Consider the following 21,612-nt stretch of genomic DNA (forward strand, 5'->3'; position numbering starts at 1 on the left):
ATCAACAATTTCATATTTACAATATTCAGTAGTTGCTGCTCTGTGCATAATGGACATAGCAATCAGAGTGGCCTTTGACTCTGCTGGAGCGACAGTCAATCTTTCAGGGCTGGTGTAGCAGATACCACGCCTGGGTCGTACGACGGAGTATTAGTGCCACATTTAGAAAAAAAAATAAATTGTGCAATTTGAGAATAAAGTCGAAATACTATTTCGAGAAAAAAGTCGAAGACGTCATTTCAAGTCAGCCACGGCTGCTATACCCTCTACAAAATGCCTTGGGTAGATGAAACAACTTGATGAGCTGTCTTAGGGGCTCTACACACGGGGAACGACGACACTCCCTCTCCATTCATGGAACTTCTGCGAAGCGATTGTGGCCTCATCGCACAAGTTCCATAGGAAATGAATAGAGAGCGAGCGATGTCGCTCCCTGTGTGGCGAGCCCCTTATTGTGACTTGTGATTCTGCCAATCCCCTCTGTACTGCACGAAGGTGCAATCATCGAAATCCTTGCATCTGACCATTGCCAGTTTGTGTGGTTTTCCTTCTGAGCCAATGCAGCTTTCTGCACATCTCATTACCATCCTCATAGTTATCACTACATTGTGTTTGTGTACTAAAAGAGAAATAAATTCCTTGTTACTAAAACCGATTCTAAAGTATAGTTTCGCTAACTCCTAATACAAGACATTCTGGAGGTTATAGTAGACGTGGCGTGGCAGGTGTTTGACTTGAAACGACTTAAATCTGCACATTTCCACTTTTTTCTCAAAATAGTATTTTGACTTTTTTCTTGAAATTTCGACTTTTTCTCGAAATTTTTACTTTATTCTTGAAATTTTGACTTTATTCTCTAAATTTTGACTTTTTTCTCTAAATTTTGACTTTATTCTCGAAATAGATTTTTGACTTTATTCTCAAAATTTTGACTTTATTCTCAAAATGCACAATTACATTTTTTTTTCTCAATGTGGCCCTAATACTCCTTCATAGGGTCGGGAGTCTCTATTTTGCATCTCACAAAAAGCTAAATATGATAGCCAATCATTTCAAGGTTGCACTTCAGTAAATGTGATGTATCATGCAATGCATCTGCACTACACACACAGAACTCAGGCCACAAGCAGAAAGCAAAAAGCTTTTGCTGTCCAAAATCTTCTGCCTATGCATTCGGTATATTAATATGCAAATAGACATCATGGCCATAGTGACCTAATGGGTGGGTAGATTGTGCAAACTGACCAAAAACATAATAATTACCAGTAAATAATTTGATGTTATTCAATTCAATAATTGATTTGAATGGCAGATAGATTTCTAAGTTGTCACTAAGAGAGAAAGTAGGATGCTGGAGAAGGGTTTGTAAGTTACAAATGTTTTACCTGGATGACAGTTGCCGCGTAGTCTTTGCCAAGAGCACTCCTGTTAATATAGCAAGGTCTTGGCTCTGGCTTTTTTCCATCTCCTCCTCTTTCTCCTTCCTTCTCTGTGACTGGGGGAGCATTAAGGTTCCCACATTTCTGCTTGTATTTCCTCCAACATTGCTGAATCACAACTGCTGCTGCGCTGCTCCAAAAAGGGCACACACACATACACACACACACAGGCATTTAAATACACACAAAGTGAGGGATGTATTGCACATGATATCATAGCACCTTCATCTTTCAAAACATGAATTTATATCTGAGCAGACATCTGGAGAGCAGGACTCTGGAGAGTTTAAGCCTGTCCAAAGCTACCCTTCAAATCAAAGATCTATTGTCCACCCAAAGATAGCACAGTGTTAATGATAAAGCTGCGTGTTAAAATGAATAAAATCTTCAACGTCCTTTGCTGTAAATCAAGCAGAGGAGGCTCCAATGATGACAAATGCTTTGCAGCAGAAACTAATAAAATGCTGAGCTGTGTTAAAAGAATTACATCAAAACAGAGTGTTTGCTTTAAATCAACAGCATCCAGTTTTGTACCATGAAAGAATTTGGAGTCTTTCATTGCACACATTTTATCAGCTGATCTATCATTAACAGCACAGGGTTTACTAGAATGGATATACAAATGTACACATCACTGGCACAGATAAAACGCAGAGTGAATTACTTTTTGAGGTTCAACTCTTGATGGCTGGAGGCAGATGCTTTTTCATCATTGAAGGAGGCTGCTGGACTCTCTTTCGGACCAAATGTGTCACCGTGGCTCGTTGTAGCTGGAATCTCTTCAAAATTCCAATAACTGCATCTCATGTTATCCCTATTTAAAAAAACTGGTGGTATTTTGTTAGTGGACTCAATTTCTTGGTAATCCGTAAGCTTTTCAGCAATGACACTATCCAGTGTTTTCTCAGGCGCTGTTTGGCTCGCAGCCCAGTGTTCAGCAGACACAGCGGTGTCACCATATTCATGGGCAAATCTCTGGTCCTCGGCCAGCTTCAGAGTCATAGTGAAGTGCCGGCAGAAGCTTTCCACGTGATCAGAGGGAGATGAAGCTTTGCTGTAAACAAACACGCAGAAACGTCACTCATGCTTACTATATTTGGAAAACTGTATCAACTGGCAATGCATTGCAGAACCTACTGCATTTTAGACCACATGGATCCCAATCAAACTTACTCAGTAGCTTTACTGGAAGCAGTGGTTTGAGTGGACTCAACATACCCTCCTGCACAACAAGTGTGAGATAACAACTGTGCAGTCTGTGAGGGGTATTTCATGACCCTCAAGAAAATTACAGCAATGGTGAAATGTTCTCAAATTGTACTGAGCTTAGGAGAAGTAGTTTCCCACTTTCAGGCTTTTTTAATGCAAGAATGGGCTTCTTTTAATATGTTTTCTCTATATCCTGTGAGGTGAAATCTGAGGAGGAGAGTACTCTGATACTGGAAAAGCAAGTAAGCTACAGCGTAGGCTATTATGCAGGTCAGATTTAATTACACTACAAATTTGTTTTGTTCCCAGAATAGATTCACATACATTCTAATCACATTGAGGATTATACTAATGCTCTATAACCAAAACACTAAAAAAAGATTTTCTCAAAAAACAGAGTGAGAGAGACAAAGATCAGCAGTGTTAGAAAATTAAATCATTCAGACCAAAAGGATCAAAGCCATTCCAGTTTGAGTTAAAAAAAACTGAAAAGGAAAATCTGTTTGTTTATAGAGAAAGTTTATTTAATGTATTTTTCTGCTACAGCAGACAAAATAACATTAAATAATAAAATATCAGATTCAATCCATTTTTAGTTCTTGTTCTTGGTCAGTTTGTGTGAGCTGAGGTCAGTGTGTGTGCTTACGTGTATGTATGGTTAGGGTTGAGGGGTTAGGGGGATGTAAGAGGGAGCGAGAGCTCTCTGCCTGCTCTGTGTGTGCCCTAATACCATATAATGTCTCTTTCATTGAGGGGATAAACTGACAACAAAGCTACCTCAATGGAAACTTAATTAATCTATTAGCTATGCTCCCCTCCTTGTCTTCAACCCTAAGGGGGCAGAGACACTTGGCCAGTCTGGAAGGCCAGTAGCCATAAGTAGTACAACTTCTTCACCACAAAGACCCAGCTCTTCATTCTCAGTGGGACAAGAAAGAGAAGAGTCAGGGGGTCTTAAAGGATTGTGACACCAGTGACCCTTCCCTCTACCTGCTGGTTCACTCCGGGGTCACCACAACACTGATATAAGAAAGCTTCAGTACACAATGTTGATGGCAGGAAAATGAAAAGTCGGATACTGATTATTACTAACTGGTGATTGTATCCAACCATGTGTAGAGTAATGGTTACTTGTCTTCTGCATTACATGACAGGAAATTTTGAGATATCTGGTGTTGCTTTATCAGATGGGTGCTCCCGGCAGGTCACTCTACAAAAACGAAGGTGGAGAGCAGTAAGAAATTCCTGAGCCAGCAGCATGACCTATACTAGTTATATTACAGAGGCGTTTACGGTCCTTTCGGAAATTCCATTTGTGTCTGTGGCAACTGTCAGACAAAACACAGAAATGACATATATTTAAGAGAAAAGTGCTGCGTAACTACAATGCTGCTGTTTGTTCTCATACGTTTATTTTTTCTGCATTGTATCTGGATTCTATGACAGCGGCCCTTTGTAAGAAGAATCCAAAGACAGACAAAATCCACAGGGCATGTTCAGCTAATGCTAAAATGAAGCTTCACCCATCGGAACTGGACAAATTCTGGTATCATTCAAAGTTGTGGCTTTTTGCCTTAACAGTCTTTCCTTACTGTGGATGGTACCACAAACAGAAAGCACAAACTTTGGAAAGCACTCAACTGATTTGTCTAATTCAGACTGCTGAAACCACACGTTAGCTTTAGCAGAACTCTAAAATACATCTTTTTTCACATGACATAGTACTGAAAATTTTTGATCCACTTCTTTTTACAGTATAATCAGATTAGGAACAACTTCACTTGTGAGTACTGGTTTTTAGATAGAGCTCGGAAAATCTGAAATTATCCACAAAACAACTCGGTAAGCCAATGAAGCACATTCATATTGAATGATTTGAAGTGCACAAATGAAACCCACTGCAGATGTTTAGTACCATGGAATGCAGTGGAAAGAGTGGGAAGGTTGTGGTAGAAGATGGGTTTACTGCCCCCCCCCCCCCCCCCCCCCCCCCCCCGACACACATACACACACACACACACACACACACACACACAAAATGTTTTGATTTAATGGCATACAAGCCTGGATTGTAAGATATATATGTGTGAAACCGAGGTATATCAATAGGACCCCTACACCTTACACCCCTACACACTCCATAGTATCCCACCTTACAGTCACCAGTTAACTGGCGTGTGGCACTCTTCTCAACTCCCCTAAAAACTCAGTCTGACACAAGGTCAGGCCAGGGGTTAAATGGCTGTGTTGGCTCTTGCAAAGCCCCCAAAATGGTTCATTGTCCAGAGGCCAGAAGGCTAGAGGGCACACAGTGAGGGGGCGAAGCAAGGGGCGGGCCATGTTAACCCCCCGAGCCATAGGAGTCCTCGATGTGACCCATACGAGAAGCCGCCACCACGTTTCATCTTTTGTACGGTGTAATTTGAAAAGGTCAAGAAGATAAGCAGAAAGTTGACCACTGTGTTAAATGCTGGTGGTCCTCCTTGTATAGGAGTGTCAATATGTGCAGAGGCCAGTGACACTGAAGGACTTGAGAAAATAGTTGGACGTTGTCTTTAGGCTCACTACGCCCTATGTATCAGACATAACAAGAGGATAGCTAGCATTCCTCACCGCTTGATGTCGGTAAGTCTGACAGGTTGAGCAGCACAAGATAAAAACGTGTAATATAACCTCCTCCAAACTGGTCTCCAGTTATTTTTTGCTTTCTTGCCCTGTTCAGTGTTATTCTCTTTTAGTATTTGATTCAGCTTTTCTTTTCAAGCCCTTCAGTGTTTGACCTTATCACTTCTTCTTCTCTCTTTATATTTGAAGCATTCTCAGTCAGACATAAAGTGGTGACTGATTAATCAGATTTTTCCCCATTTACTAGAATATAGGGGGATATTGTAGGGGTTTTGGTGTGGTCTTAATAATTATGTGGTAAATAAGCTCAGTGCCACTGAAACTACAGTACAGTACCTCCTTTCTATGACCTTAAAACCAAATTTAAAGAACAACAACAACAAAAAAAACAAAATTGTAGCCAAGCATTTCACACCTCCTCCCCAAGCTTTCAAGCTTCTTCAGAAATCTGCAGCCTTCTCACAATATTTTAGCTTACAAATACAGATCGTGTAAGAAACCTAGTGTGAGTATGAAATATGAAACTATGATAACGTGAAATATGAAAACCAATTTAACAATATGCACCTGCATCTACAGACTGTTTTCTTTTCCTTGATGTGGATAACTTTAGAAAGGGCTAGCAGTAAACTCTGGGGTCAGACGTACATCCAACCACAAGTAAAACTTGCAGCTATCCACACTAAACACATACCACACTGCCAGCATGTCGACACAAGCAGGCTGTTTCTTACCTGAGCTCCCTGCTGTGACGCTGCTGTAAATCACGAGTCTGCTGAAGCTGAAGCTGGCACAAAGTTAGGAAGCAGCCTGCAGCCAAGCTGACCTGTCGAACAGCTGGAGGCAAGAAAAAGGAGTCTGTCTGTTGGCTATCGATGGCTCTGAGGCCAGGCACTGATTTCTCTAGTGTGGATCTGAAAAGGAAAGCAAAACAAGTAAAATATGAACCGCTCATTTTTTAGTTGTAATATCTGCACTGATAATTAAAAGTCTTGATGTGCATACCGTCCTCATAAAAACAAAACAGAATATCAGCCCAAAAGTTATATTTTGTAAATATTTCTCTAAAAAATTGTGAAGACTTAAGCAACACCCAAAAACAATGGTTCACATCTGCGTGCATAACAAAAAAAATATTAATTTTATTCAGCATAAACAGAACCAAGCTCACTAATACATTTATCATCCATTTTCTTCTTATCCTTTTCAGGGTCGCTATCCCAGCTGCCATAGGGTGAGAGGCAAAGGTACACCCTGGACAGGTCACCAGCCTGTCGCAGGGCTGACACAGAGAGAGACAACCATTCGCACTCAGTCTCCCACCCATGGGCAATTTAGGATCACCAATTAACCTAACCCCACTAACTGCATGTCTTTGCATTGTGGGAGGAAACTGGAGTACCTGGAAAAAAATGACACAAACACAGAGAGAACACTCCACACAGAAAGTCCTGGCCAAGGTGGATTTGAACCCAGGACCTTCTTGCTGTAAGGCAACAGTGCTAACCACCACGGCACCTTAAATGAATCATTCATACCCTTTTAACAGCTATTTGCATTGTTGTGTATCTGTGAAGTATTTTGAATGAACTCTTTACCACTGCTTTAAATGCAAACATCTTGGTGAGTCCCCAAAGTTTATACAAACAACACTATTTGAAGATGATAAAGACAATAAAAGCAACATGACCAGAACTCAGGTTTAGCTCAGTAACTGAGGCTACGGTTATGCAGAGGCTATGAAACAGGAGAAGCTTTACTTTTATTATGGAGTAGTATGTCACAACTTTCACTTTTTTATTCAATACTCTCTGCAGTTAAAAAAAAAAAAATATCACAAATAGACATAGCTTATTTTTATTCTGTTCTATATTTGAGTCCAATAATTGAATAATTGACACAACTGATAATGTGCCAAACTGTCAGATTACCATCACTGTCTGACTAAAAAAATAATATGCACAGCTGTATCACTCGGGCAGAAAGCTGTTCTAATGTTGAATGTTAGCGCAGCCATTCTCTGTTTAGACTGAAATATTTTGAGGAAACCATTTAAACTTTCCACTCGTGATATACATTATTTTGTACGCAGCCCATTTTGTCCTGTGAACCAACTAAATGAATGTATTTACAATGATTTTGTTATGGCCTGGTATTAATGGTATACTCTGCTGTCTGAGTTTGCAATCTGAATCTATTTGAACTCATTAACATAAAGGTGATGCTGTTTTCTAAAAGTGTAGTTACACAGCCACTTTAAATGGAAGCCCTCACCAAAGTGCATATGTTAGGTAGTGTCAGCCTTCAACTGGCGAGGGGGGGGTCCTGAATGGCTGTGAGTCTGGGGGAGAGGTAACCACTGCCCGAGGCTAAGGATGTGCAAGCGGAGGAATCTCAGCTATCTGCCAGAGAAACAGACTCAGAGCATCTACTATTGGAGCGCTGGCCAAATGTGGTCTCTATGCAGTGGGAAAATGTGGAGCTGGAAACTCTACAGGACACCAGGGAATGGTAACAATAAAATTTGTAAAAATACAAGCCTTCAGGCTGCAAAGTCAGTTTTTAAAACATTAAGAACTGCGTTTTCTAAAACTGATTCCCAGAGTACTATATGCTCTTAAATCTGTCCCACGACTTCACCACAGAGAATAAAACATGTGTTGAGGTCCAGCCTTTCATTTACTGCTTCAGATGGATTCATAAAGGGTCTATATAAAAATATTTGAGTATGTTGGTCTTTATAATGTAAAAGTACTTTACATGTACTTGTGTATTCACAGTGGGTTTGCTTTCTTCTCTCTGTAATGTTTAACCATTATTTCACTGGCTTCAGAATCTCAGCAGAGGACTGTAGCTAACAAAGAAAATTGTTACCTTTATGGAAACGTTAACTATAGTGTTTTTCTTTAAAAAAAAACAAAAACACTTGATATTTACACAGATGACTTGATTTTATCATATTTGTACCATGACTACTAAGATTGGATGGTGTGAATATATCCAATGGGACAATTAAACAAAGAGTAATTCAAATCAACAGTATACCGTGCACTTATTTGGCCACAGATTATGTAAACCCTTCTGATTCTTAAAATTATATATGGACAGATATTTACATATTTACAGTGTTTTTGAAGTCACCCTGAAACAAATAAACAAACAAATAAAAAACAACTGGAGCAAATTGGATCTGTGAACTGTCAAAGTTCCAGTATTGATGTGGCACACTGAGTCTGTCACACACTGATCAGGACACCCTGGCTTGCTGTCTTCAAACGAAGCTCCAAACCCAAATCAGACTTTTTAGTCTTTACATGAGATCATTGAGCTTTGGCTCGTAACTGAACTGAGAAATGGTCACCAGTTGTTGATTATCTTTCTGCATTTTGATCATCTCTGCTACAGAGTTAACATTTTCAAAGCAGAAATATTTCTGCTAAAGTAACTTATTCTTCAAATTAACATAAGGGCTTCATTATTCACAGCTATATCCACAGTATACTGGATACATTTGAACTTCAGCTTGATTACTAAACTGATAAATTTCATCCTCCTGTTCTGAAAAAAAAAAACAACACTTTTTTGGCTCACAGTCCTTCATCCTGATACTCCAGTTCCTATGAGCACAACTCCGCATTTCATTTAGTGAAGACTTCCTCCAAAACACAGGCTCTTAAAGTGACCGTGATTAATCAAGCTCAGTATTTTCTTCACCTATTTCTCCTGGATCAGGGGCTGCCTACAGGGATTGTAATTCTTAGAGCTTACCTTTCGGTGCTTTAAGTTAACCAGTGTTATCACTGGCTCTGGATGAAAGGGCAAGGGCATGAGTGTGGAAATACTGAGGGTTAATTCTACTGTTGGCACTGGAGGTTAAGTAAAGTTCAGTGAAATATTAAGGCTTAAGACAGAAAAGTGTTCACAAGTAACCCATAGTTTTAAGGTTATTCCAGTGAAGAGCCCTCTAAAAAAGTCAATCTAAAAATTAAAAATATATATATTTTATGTTCATATTGTCAGTTTTATTTAATCTACTGGGCAGTAATGTTGCTGATTTAAAGTGCAAATCTAATTCCAAAAGTCTGAATATCACATAAGCTTCTAAGTTTCTAAAAGCTTTTTGGGGAAACTATAAGTTTTGCTTATTTTACTGTTAAGTGGGTGTGATTGACTCTGAGGAGCCAAATAACTTTGCAAACCTGTAACAGCTGACATCACCGCTCATGACATCCCAACAGAACCTCGAGGAATGCAAGCGCTCTTTGCATAGTTTTCATATAAACTCACTGCAACCGTCTTAACACGGGTGAAATATTTAGGCAATGTAAGTGAATGAGCAAATTGACAATGAAAAGATCATTGATTTTTCTGCTGTATCAATATTTTGGAAATTATGACCACTTAGTGCGGCATACGTACACACAGATGTCGGTAATCTAATAGGCAACGCAGATCAGAGTGGTAATCCTGGAAGTGGACAGGGAGGCCAGTGTTCAGCTGGAATGTTTAGACTACCTGAGCTTATAGACTAAATTTGTGATAGACAAATACTGACTTTTCAGTGGTATTTTCCTTTGAACATCCATCATGACGAGTGATATTCAAGACCAAAGAAGCAGAAACTTTTGTACTTCTGTCCAGAAAATGTCCAGAAAGAACTACAGAAATTTCTACTTACTGTATTTTAATTTGAAGCTGTGGAGCGGGTACCGCTGGGGAAAACGTGCATAATCGAGAGGCAAACAGCCATCCAGAAAATTAAAGATTACTGAAACTAGCCTAATGCACTATCACTCCATGATTGGTCCTAAAAGCAGATGCATACACGCAACAACATGTCATTTTCTAAACATCCAGTGCTCACCCTACCTCCAGCCACTCTCCTGCTGAAGAGGATTCCCTGTAAGGTGGATTTCTCGCAGGAACTGACATCCCTCAAGATTTTCACACACATTCTGCAGCTCTGAGAGAGACAAAGTTCAGTTTTTCAATATATTCCTCAGTTTCAATATATATCACCATCTGACAGGCTACATCAACCCATATGCAATAGGCAGACGTGTTTTATGAAGTTATGTATTTTTTTTTTTCCCACTGAGTTACATAGGGTGCTTAGACAGCCAGGACAAAACCAGTATGAGTACAATATTATCATATAAAACACATCAAGTGCTTTATGCCTAAATGTTTGGAGCATATAAATCTACAGCTACTATTACTTATTTTCTATAAGAAACGGGTCTGTTGGTGAGTGGGAGTAATGGACTGCAGAGGGGCCATACAGAGGGACTGTGATGAGTAGCAAAAATGTAAGAATTTTTGGCAAGCAAGTACTGTAGTGGTAATAATATTATATATACACCATATTTCATTTTTAGCTGTCTTTTTATAATCCAAGTTACAAAGTGTTTTACACAAGGCAACAAAATAAGATCAACAAAATGACCACTAATCACAGGACTATCAATTCTATACCAGGCCCATCTATGTGCCAGAGTGGACCTGAAAACAACCCCAAGTTGCTCCTAACAGAGCACAGTTTAAGAGCACTGCCTTGCATGACAGTGAACAAGAAACATTATAAAGCAATCTGTGCTATATAAGTGCAGCCCGTTTACTGTTTAATAAAGACAACATGTTACCTGACAGGCAGTTGTATCTAAGATCCAGATTTTCAAGGGACACAAAATCAGACATGGAGGGTAACTGGGTAATTCTAGGAAAATAAGAGACAAATTACATTATAAGCAAGACTACATCTTAATCTATCATTCATGTCAGTGTTAAACACAGAAACAATTTAAATTATGTGACTGTGTGGTTTTGACTTGTCAAGGTTCCAAATAACCTATTGATTGCAATTTTTTATATCAAGTTACATTTTTTTAAAGAAAGGAAAAACCAAAGAATTGCAGCACATATGTTATTTTCTCCTTTGAATATATATCACATAACAAACCTTAGGCAAAGACAGATGGCGAGTAGGACTGGAGGAATGGTGGATACCTGTTTTGAGCTGCGGAGAGGTGTTGCATTAGGGGAAGCCAGCAGGCAGTGAGGCTGTGAAGGGAGGAGATGCTGTTGTCATCCAGATGCAGCTCTCTGAGGAGGACCTGGTTGTTCAGACTGGGGGGCTGATGAAGAAACGGGGCAAAGCTGTCAGTTAATACTCTCCACACTGTGAGGTTAGACTAACTTTCCACTGCTGCTCCTGCTGCTGCTGCTGCAGCAGCAACTAAATGACCCCATCCATCAATGTCAGTTGTTTTAGTCCTGCTATGCCTAAGTCATGAGTGTCTGCCACAAGTGAAGCTCATCAGGTTCATTTTCACACTGTATCAAACCACTGCTTTTTAAGAATTGTGATACTTACTTAATTACTGTGGATGGAATATAACACATGTCAATTATCACACATGTGCAATAATATACATTTTTACATTGCATTCTTTCTTAATAGCACATGTGCTGGACTAAATAAAATTAGAAATCCATCACCTCATCCATAAATGGCCCCTTATCCAGTTCAGTGTTACAGGTAGAATTTATTTTCACAGCTGAGAAATGCTTATTAGCAAACAGCAGCGTGTAGTTGATCAAGATGCTGTTATTTCTCCTTGGGCTGGAGTTGATCTCTTGGATCAACATTTTTGATACTGAAATAAAGCAGCTCATATACATTTGTCACACTTTATAGCGTAGCTTTTATTTTGATGATTTGACACTGTTTTATCACTCGATGTACCTTCTGAAATAAGGCAAACTTTCTCAATAAAAAGGGCATGCAGTTACATGCAGAAAACAAAAGGTAAAAGCACAATTTGGACTTCATTCATGCCCATCGCCTCTCTCAAACATCCACACTGAACAGTGATATCAGATTCAGCGCTTCCAGTCATCTGCTGTGGGTGTTTACCTCAGTAAGGCTGTTTCCCATCAGATCCAGTGTATGAAGCAGGGCATTGCTCTCCAGACCCTCCACACTTGCCAGGTGGTTGTGTGAGCAATCCAGGTGGAGCAGCGTATATACATCTCTCAGCCCTTTGGTGCTGATCAGCTGGTTGTGGTCCACGGACAACCGCTGCAGCCTCTTTACAGACTCCAGGCCAGCTAGGAAGCAGACAGAAATGAGTAGCCACTTGTCCAAATGGGAAAACACCTCAGTGTGAGTCTAAATATACAGAAAGCAAAGCATGAGTCTTAAAAGTTGAAATGATACAGTCAAAAATGGGGTCAAGATTACAGTTTTCACTGTAAAGTGAATGGTGTCAAGTCCAGGGCTGGAAAGAAGAGAGACGCTGCCCTCTTGTGTCTTCTTTCAGATTACATTTGTTTTGACCAGAAGAGGAAGTTTTGTTGAACTGGAGGGAAATTTGAAATTCCTCTAGCTCTTTTTGCTTGGAGTGTTATGAGCCCTGATGCAGGATCATGGATATATATTTTTTTTAATATAAAGCAGCCCATATGTATTTGTAATACTTTATCTTTTGACACTCATACCAGATGTGCAATTTATATGTTTACATGAGATCATGAAGGCTAATTAACATGTTAAGTGAAAGCTGCTCTTTTGTGAGTATTTTGGACTTACCGGGAGTTCAGATTTGTCAAGCTTCAAGTCAAGCTGTTACATACGCATTGTAGGGAAATTATTATTATATAATTATTATATAAACACTTTCAGACATTATATTGACAATAACTTCATCTGTTTGTCTGTTTTTTTGGCTTTTTTTCAATAAGTATCGGTGTTTCGTGAGGTAGTTCTCACCAATACGGGTGATGGAGTTATGAGAGAGATCAATAATGTCCAAATTCTCAGCACCGTTTAAGCCGTGGATGGAAGTTAGTTTGTTGTGGGCAAGTTGGAGGACTCGCAAGCTGCTCATGTTTTCACAATCCACAAATGAGATGTCATTTTCCTAAGAGAAAAAAAAAAAGGAAAACTGTAGGGCATAATCTTTGGAAAACAAAAAATTCACAGTAATAACTTTTTACTCAGTACTCACCTGTAGGTCAATGTACCAGAGCTCCTGTAAGTGGCTGATGCCTTCCAAGGATTTTAGGCCACAGCGCCGGAGGCTGAGTGATCGTAGTCGAGTACACTGGGCAAGAGTGAAAAGGCTGCATCCAGGTAAGTCCTCCAAGGTCACTGTGGTAACCTGAAAGCCAGCCAAACATATTTCAGGGCTCCTGAAGTTTGAGAGGTTAAATTTGCATCTGCGACTCCTTTTTTTAATTATTATTATTCTTACAAATGCACCAATTTATTTTTTTTAAACAGTTTTTTTGTTTTTTTATTATGAGTTTTTTAATATGTTATCAGATTCCTCAAGTAAAAGATTTTCAGTGCCTGGATAGCAAATGAAAATACTGGGTTCAATCAATAAATTACCATTTTTGACTATTAAATTTTTGAGCAAATCCCCAATAAACAAATTTAAATCTAAAATATTATCATCAGTGTTCCTGGATCACAGCTAAGCATATGCTACCTCCTGCAGGGATTTCCAGCCTGCAGACTGAAGCAGAGCGCGTGGGCACAGAGGGGGCAGACTGCTACCCTCTGCCGCCCTCCTCGGCCCTCTCCTGCTCCGGACAGATCCCTTCTGCTTCCTCCTGTTCTGGAGGGCTAATTTAGACCAGGGGATGCAGTCCTTCATCCACAACAGCCTCTTCTGCTCTGTGTGCTCTGGAAGGCTTGCAGGTAAAGAGCAAGAAGAAGTGCCAGGCTTTGCAGGATCTTGCTGGTTATTAGTTTTATAGATGGAGATCTGACTGATGTTCTTGTCTAGGTCTTGTTGTTCTGCAGTTTCAGAGCTGGTGGTGCTGGCTGTTGACTCACTGTGCAATGGATCAGGACTTGAGGAGGTCCACGTGGTGTTGCCTCCTGGCTGTGAGGTTAGGGAGCGCTCAGTCCCACCTGTATTCTCATTCTGAGATTTCATGCTGGTGTTTTCTCTTTTCTCCTCCTGCAGCTCATTCTTACTTATGACTCCTTCTTTCCCTCCTTCTTCTGTTTGTATGTTTTCCTTGTCCCCTTTTTGATAATGCCTTGCATCTTCCTTGTTCCCTGTCCCATCCTCTTCTTGGTGTTTCTTCACCTCTTCCGGCCTCTTTGCTTTATCTTTTGTTCTTCTCTCATGTTGCATTTTTGTGTCAGCTTTATGCGCTTTATTCCCCCACATTTCCGACTTTTCTTCATCTGCATTTCTGTGTTCTTGTTCTTCGTTCTGTCTCATTTCTTCCTTCCACATTTTAATCAACTCTTCTGCTTTTATCTTTTCTTCCTTCCTGATCATATCTCGAGTTTCCATGCTCTCCACATCCTTCTTTTTCTTTTCCTCACTTCCCTTCAGTTGCATTTTGTCATCTATTCTTCTAAAATTCTCATCTGTTCTCCTGATGTCTTCATTCACCATCGTTTTCTTCACCTCAGTCTTTCCTTTTTCCTCTTCACTTTTTGCCTGTACCTCATTTCTTTCCACCTGCTCCTGCTTCAGTCTAACCTTATGCTCTGTACTTAATCTCACATCCTCCTCTCTTGGCTTCTCTTCCTCATCCTCATGTTTCCTCTTCTTTTCTTCTTTAATGCTTATTATTTCTTCATTTTGTCTCTTTTGATCTTCAGTCATTTTATTCCCAGCAACCTCCATCATATTTTTCTCATCTTCCTTTATTCTTGTTTCCTTATCCTCACTTTTCCTATTTTTCTTTCTCTCCTTCTCCTCCTTTTGCTTTTTCTCCTCCACCTCTTGTATCTCTCCTCTCTTCTCCTCTTCCTTCAGCTGTATTTCTTCCATTTTTCTCTCTTCCTCCTTCTTTCTGATCTCTTCTTCTTCCCTTTTTCTCCTTGCCTCTTCCCTTTTCCACAGCTCCTCTTGCTTCTTCTCTTCTTTAAGTCTTAATTTTACCATGTTTTTCTTTTCCTCTTCGCCCAGTCTTTTTCTCTCTTCCAGTATCTTCCTTTCCTGCTCCGTTTCAGTCTTAATTTTGTTGTCCTCCTCCTTCATTTTACTTTTGTCTTCCTCTTCCCTCTTCCTTTTCTCTTGCATCTCTTTCCTTTTCCTTTTGTCCTCTTCCTTTTTCCTTTTCTTCTCTTCTTCGATCATCCTCCTCTCTTGCTCCACTTGTTTTTGTAAGTTACCAATTATTTCCTAATTGGAGAAGATAGTTAGAGAGTTACAAGTAAAGTATTTGCACCATTTCTTTAATGTATTCTTTGAAATATATTAAACAAACTACATGGAATTTATAAACATCCCAAAACATATTAAATTAAAATAGAATAAGAATCTATAATATATAGATATATAAAAAATATATTTATGATCTAATACAGTCACCAATGAGAAACCCTGTTTCCTCTATGGGAGCCTCTGCAGTACACCCGGCTGTTGAAAAATGCATAAAAGACATTTTCAGGCATACCTGCTGAAGCAACAACTCCTGTTCAAGTTTTTCCTGAGCTCTTTTCTCCAGAAATTCAAGTTTCTTCTGATGGAGCTGGAACCAGAATAAATACAACATAATATAAAATAACATGGCCATTTATACTGATATCACTTTATTCTTTGTAACCCCTTTTAAGGGTATGAAACATCTAATATGAATACATTTATTTACCCCATTTCTCAAGAACAGTAAGGCAGCAGGCTGCTCATTTTCAGCAATGAATCTCATACATACCAGCATTCAGCATATTTAACCCCATCTCACTAAAAGCTAATATGGATTATTATAGTTATTTATTGAGATAAATAGTTTTTCATGTTTTGGCTGTTGTAACACAGTAATTTCCCAACTTTTTGGCTAAATACGGTATTTCTTACCTTTAACTTATTTTAATTTCCTATTCAAATGAGTTTAAAAGCCTACATGGACTAAAAGTGCTTCACATAAACACCTTATTCAAAATAAACAGATGTAAACTGATCTGAAGGTCAAAGGTACAAATAAACTATTTTAATTAATTTATCTGAAGAAAAAGTTCACCATGTAAACGACTTCACCTCATTACTTTCTGGCTGTGCTTTTTCTACCCTCTCCATCTGCATGTAAATTCAAGCCTTAACAGAGGACTGGTTCAGTCCTCTGTTAAGGGTTTTTTTTTTTATACAAATTCTTAAGGAATTATGAGACAAACACAGAAATGCTCAGCTGAAATCTTTACAAAAACCTATATTTACCATTTTGGGGTCAAATTTATATAGTACTGTATCTTCTAACACACAAAGGGCTTCAGTGTTTCTCATTCACCCATTTAGACACACACCCACACACCAATCTTGCTAACTTGCCAAAGTTAGCAGCACAGGTCTATCACAATACATTGCCCACGATAACTGCACAGGTTACCAAAATGCTGCAGGACTCTACACACTGCATGACAGTACTTTGCAATCTATCCTAATTACCTGTGTAACTGCAGAAGAAAAACTACCCATTGAAAGGTGCAAAGCAGAGATTTATTATTTGTATTTTTTCAGTGCATGTGTCAGTGCGGTGAATTAGCGCACTGATTTGCTTTTCTCTCTGTGAGTTTGTCATCATTGGAAATCATTTAATAAGTTCACAACACTTCATCCTCATTTATTTTGATAGCGCCACCACTGTTTTTCTGGATGTAGTGCTTTCAGTGGGAGTAACATTACATCACTCCTTCAAATGACTGCTTCAGTCTCAGCTGACTGCAGGTTTCCTCAACCTTATAAACAGTGCAGCTGATTGAAATTAACACCATTGCCTAACAATGTGGCATGAGATGAGCTTCATGGCATCCAATCTGTCATGGCCATGAGTGCTGTTCACACAGAGATGAGGAATGGCTGCACTCACGGCACTGTAGGATGGGGAAAGATATACTCTTAGGCCCCATCCTCAGTTCAGAGATGGTCATTCCCTTTTAACATAAATGGCCTCCTTCACTCCCCGCTCACACCAGCATTCCTCTGTGTTCTGTCATTGAAAGGGTGACCACTGCCTTGAGGGTGTAAACAGACTGCAGAGTCCTGGGGCCTGTACTATGAAGCAGGATTTTGCCTTATCCAGGTAACTTCAGGGATAAACCTGGGTTTTCTGTACTACAAAGGTGGCTCACTTCTTACTGAGGTAAATCGCTATATAACTTATGCTGTGAACATAACCTGCAAGTTAGGTTTCAAATTACAGGTCAGCAGATTATGAAATCACTGCCTACTAAAATAGCATCTCCATTCCTGGAGGATCCCTCGGAGCTCTGCGGGGAGAACAGGAGGGTGTAAAGTTTGTCAGCAGCGTCTAAAGTCTTTGTGTTTCCCTGATGAACATCAGTAAGAATCACACTCTCAGAAGCAACTTTGTTCCTTGATCCATTTTTTGTTAGCAGCAAAGAATGTTACAGTTTTATTGTTCTGTAAGCATTCATATCTAATCTTAAAACAGGACATCTGCACTGAACTTGCTGAACTCATATCAAATTTGTCCTTAAATTAAACCTATGTTTGAATTCTGTTTTTATATTTAATCTTCACTCTGAAACCCTTAAACAGCACTGAGTCTAAAGCTGAGAATAAAAACGAGGACTGCCAGGCAGATTATGTTCAATTCAGTGTCAATTCAGTTTTATTTATACAGCGCCAAATCACAACCAACAGTCACCTCAAGGCACATCGGAGTTTCAGTTTAAATCAGCAGGAAAAACTTTCGGAATTGCATGTTTTGGGGTTGGAAAGCCACAGAGACACCGAATTTTTAAAATATGTCTCAGCTGTTCCAGCACTCCTGACACATAGGACATGGTTTTCACCATTGATGATCATTTTCACCGTTTCTCCTTCTTTTCTCATTGACCACCTGGACTATTCTTTAGTCGTCCTCCCAAACTCTAAACCAATAGAACAAGGATTAACTAATACACTACAGAGAAAACACGTGAAACCATCTAAAAATGATATAAACCAATAATGAACTAAAAGCAAACTAACACACTAATAAATACACAAAGAAAAACATTAAACAAATCAGGGATCACAACGAATAACAAAATAAACTTTAAAAGGTTCAATTAACTCAAAACAGTGTGTAACTGACCCAGGACCATGACAGCAGTAACCACATTTACTCAGAGCCTATTTGATACGTTCTTCTGCTTCCCTGGCCACTCTGTCTGCAGGAATGCTGTTTGCTGTTTGTTGCAGTGTCCTGATGACACCCAGTTTCATGCATTGGTTTGCGGTACGCATCAGCTTACAGATGTCCCCTGTTGGTAATTTCACAGTCTAAGAACACTGGCCTGTCATTTTTCATATCCTCCTTGGTGAAAGTGATGTGTTTGTCCACTGAGTTAATGTGATCAGTGAATTGTGGTACATCCTGAGAAATGATTTTCACCCAGGTGTCATCCATATACCTAAACCAGTGGCTCGGTGGTGTTCCAGGATAGGATATCAGAGCCCTCTTTTCCACTTCCTCCATTTACAAGTTAGGCTGGGGAAACCATCAGTCAGCTGAGACTGAAGAAGTCACTTGGATTAGTGATGAAATGTTTCTCCCACTGAAAATGCTACCTCCAGATGAACAAAATCAGCCTTCTGGGATTGATTTCTTTACCTGGTTTATTGCGCATGCATCAAGACACCACAAGGATTCATTATGTAATATGTGGACATTTGGTGCTAGTCTATCATTTGGTACCACAAGAGGAAGTGATACAATATATTTTCGTATCAGTGTTTTATTCCATTCTTAGCAATTATGGGACAGCTGTTCTGCCACCTCGATCCAAAAGTACTTCGTTGAGAAAAAAAAAAGAGTCAAGAGTAACTTACCTTCTCTGCCTCCATAATCTTCCTCAACTCCTCTTGGAAGTTCATTTCTCTTTGTTGCCTTTCTTCCTTTTTATACATCTCCTCGCTGTTGTGCTTCTCCTTCTCTATCACATATTTGCTAATGTCCATTGGCAAATAATTCTCATTCCCCATATATCGATCTATTCCAGCTCCATCTAACACAAACACAAAAATGTATGGTGTCAATAGCTCAGCAAGCAAGGAAAGAAAACCATGTGGTTCAAATCTGGCTTACAGTAAGACATCCCTTGCCCCTCTACTGATTATTATGCTGTAATAACATGTGACCCTATTGTTAATGTATAACAATAGTGACCTCTTGTGGTCAGTTCTTTTACCAAAGTTTTTTGGTGTACTATCCATTATCAGAATTTCAGTAAGCCTCAACATGTTCACTTAGAATTTTCATCCTCACATTAACCTGTCCTGTAAATGATTTTATCAAGTTCCAAAACACTACTGTTTTTCATAATTTGTGGTTTTTGTATTTATGAGTAATTTCACAAGAAGTATTATCAAGTCAAAATCTGATGATGCCTTAATGTGAAAAAATATACCTTTCAAGATATGTTAAGTAAGAAAAATGGCATGTATGTGTTTTTTTTTTGTTTGTTTGTTTGTTTGTTTTGTTTTGTTTTTCACAAAATTTCAGCAGAAATACTTTTTAAAGGACACAAACCTGTGGGGATTGGACAGCATTAATTTTTCATGTACAGGGCCCTTCATAACATTTGGAAGAAAGACACAGTTTTTGTAGTTTTGAACAATTCATGCAAAGTTTTTGTAAAACTCCTTGAATTAAAGCTGAAAGTCTGCACTTCAATCACATATTGATTGTTTGATTTACAATCGACTGTGGTGGTGCACAGAGGCAAAACTACAAAAATTGTGCTCTGGTCCCAAACATTACAGAGGGCACTGTAGGTATAAATGTTATCTACCTTCATTATCAGGACACGCATTGTGAGTCAAAGGAGCTTGTGTCTTTGTTGGCATGTGAAAAAGGCACCCATCAGTCTTGTTCTCCTCATTTTCTGTTTCTCCAGATACCTGTATCAGAAAAAACAAACAAATTAATTAAAAAAAAAATAGGCCATGTGCCTATTTTTTAGATAAAACAGATAAAACAACTGAGATTTAACTGTGAAGAGACCGATTTACCTGCTCATTCAGTTTCACCATATCACTGAATTCTTTTGACAAACTCATCATATTCTCAGTACAACCTGATGGTGCAAAGTCTGAGATGAAATTCAAAGTGAGCACAGATCTGTGTTTCATGGCCATACAGACTATTTAAATACTACATGTTATGAGTTACCTTCAAGTTCCTCAAGTATGAGTTTCTCACAAACTGCTGCTCTGGTTTTAGATGTTTCAAAGTAGCTGAGAAGGGATGGTGGGAAATCATCTGAAGCCTACAGTCAGAAAACTGATTAATTATTATTTTTGTAACTCCACAAATGGAAAATATAAATGTTAAGAAAAGGTTAAGTGTTCCATCTGCCTAAACATCAGACACCATTATTTAGTTAGCACTGTGGAGACAAAAGTGAAGCAATGACTCTTCCTGATACCAAATCCACTGTCTATTGTGCTTATGGGTCAGATTCCTCACCAAATTCCTTATTGAGTTACTATTCATTTTTAGAGTTGAAAAAAGTAGGACAACAGGCGTTCAGTGTCAGTGCAAATGTAGAAAAACAAAGTAGAAAAAAGTTACTGGAAACTGTTGTCAAATATCTATCCATACTCACTATATGAAAAAGTAATAGCCTGGACGAGTGGCCAATATGATAAGGCAGTAAGTGGATTTATGGAGGGTCAGTTTATGTTCTACATAATTCATCTTTTGTCTATTATCGTATGGAGTCTAGCTTCACTGACTTGTTCAGGGTCACTCTAAGTTCACAAATGACTATTAAAAGAATTATGTTATGTTGTGTTTTTATGATAGAAATATGAACTGCATCTTTAAAGAAAGCATGGCAAAGGGCCTACCCTGAACAACAGCTGCTAATTTCCGACTTTCCAGGTGACAGAACATTTGCAGAATCGGACAAAATTAAATAAATGCAGCGAAAAGTTTGGAGAATAGCAGAAACATAAAACACGCGTCAAGTGCCGTTCAACAAGTTTACCACAATTAAAGGCAGCTCATGACTGCATTTAACAAATACAGCATTTTAGTGTCCAGGTTTCAGAACCTGACCCACACACTTACCTGCTCCTCATGATATGAAACATGCTCCTGCTCTTCTATAGTTTCATCCGAGATTAAAGCTTCATTCAGCTCCAGCATGACTCAGTCAGTCATCCGTCACTCAAGGCAGTGAAAATGAAGCGACGAGCTGCTAGGCTGATATTTAGCGCTATAATATCTTATTATATATTATCTGAAGTATATTTGCCGCTGAATTATAATGAATTGTTTATAATTTCCTGCACTCCTACTGCACTGATATATTCGCAAGCTTAGAAGAACAAACGCGTCTGAAACATCCTCTCGC

At 39.0% G+C, this 21,612-nt stretch overlaps 1 protein-coding gene across 1 annotated transcript in view; it reads right to left on the reverse strand.

Moving 5' to 3' along the window:
• Window positions 1-21,612, reverse strand: part of lrriq1 (leucine-rich repeats and IQ motif containing 1) — a 35,669-nt gene extending 14,057 nt beyond the window's left edge. Inside the window, exons 1-16 of the mRNA XM_030731819.1 lie at window positions 21,327-21,612; window positions 20,424-20,520; window positions 20,264-20,343; window positions 20,044-20,152; window positions 19,082-19,257; window positions 15,705-15,779; window positions 13,769-15,430; window positions 13,283-13,435; window positions 13,045-13,195; window positions 12,190-12,383; window positions 11,280-11,407; window positions 10,916-10,989; window positions 10,143-10,236; window positions 6,008-6,187; window positions 2,104-2,493; window positions 1,386-1,569 (exon numbers count right to left, since the gene is read on the reverse strand). Coding sequence (XP_030587679.1) covers window positions 1,386-1,569; window positions 2,104-2,493; window positions 6,008-6,187; window positions 10,143-10,236; window positions 10,916-10,989; window positions 11,280-11,407; window positions 12,190-12,383; window positions 13,045-13,195; window positions 13,283-13,435; window positions 13,769-15,430; window positions 15,705-15,779; window positions 19,082-19,257; window positions 20,044-20,152; window positions 20,264-20,343; window positions 20,424-20,520; window positions 21,327-21,404 — 3,825 coding nt within the window. The 5' untranslated portion in view covers window positions 21,405-21,612. The remainder of the gene's footprint in view (window positions 1-1,385; window positions 1,570-2,103; window positions 2,494-6,007; window positions 6,188-10,142; window positions 10,237-10,915; window positions 10,990-11,279; window positions 11,408-12,189; window positions 12,384-13,044; window positions 13,196-13,282; window positions 13,436-13,768; window positions 15,431-15,704; window positions 15,780-19,081; window positions 19,258-20,043; window positions 20,153-20,263; window positions 20,344-20,423; window positions 20,521-21,326) is intronic.

This window comes from Archocentrus centrarchus, chromosome 6 (assembly GCF_007364275.1).
Source record: "Archocentrus centrarchus isolate MPI-CPG fArcCen1 chromosome 6, fArcCen1, whole genome shotgun sequence".
NCBI classification, from domain to species: domain Eukaryota; kingdom Metazoa; phylum Chordata; class Actinopteri; order Cichliformes; family Cichlidae; genus Archocentrus; species Archocentrus centrarchus.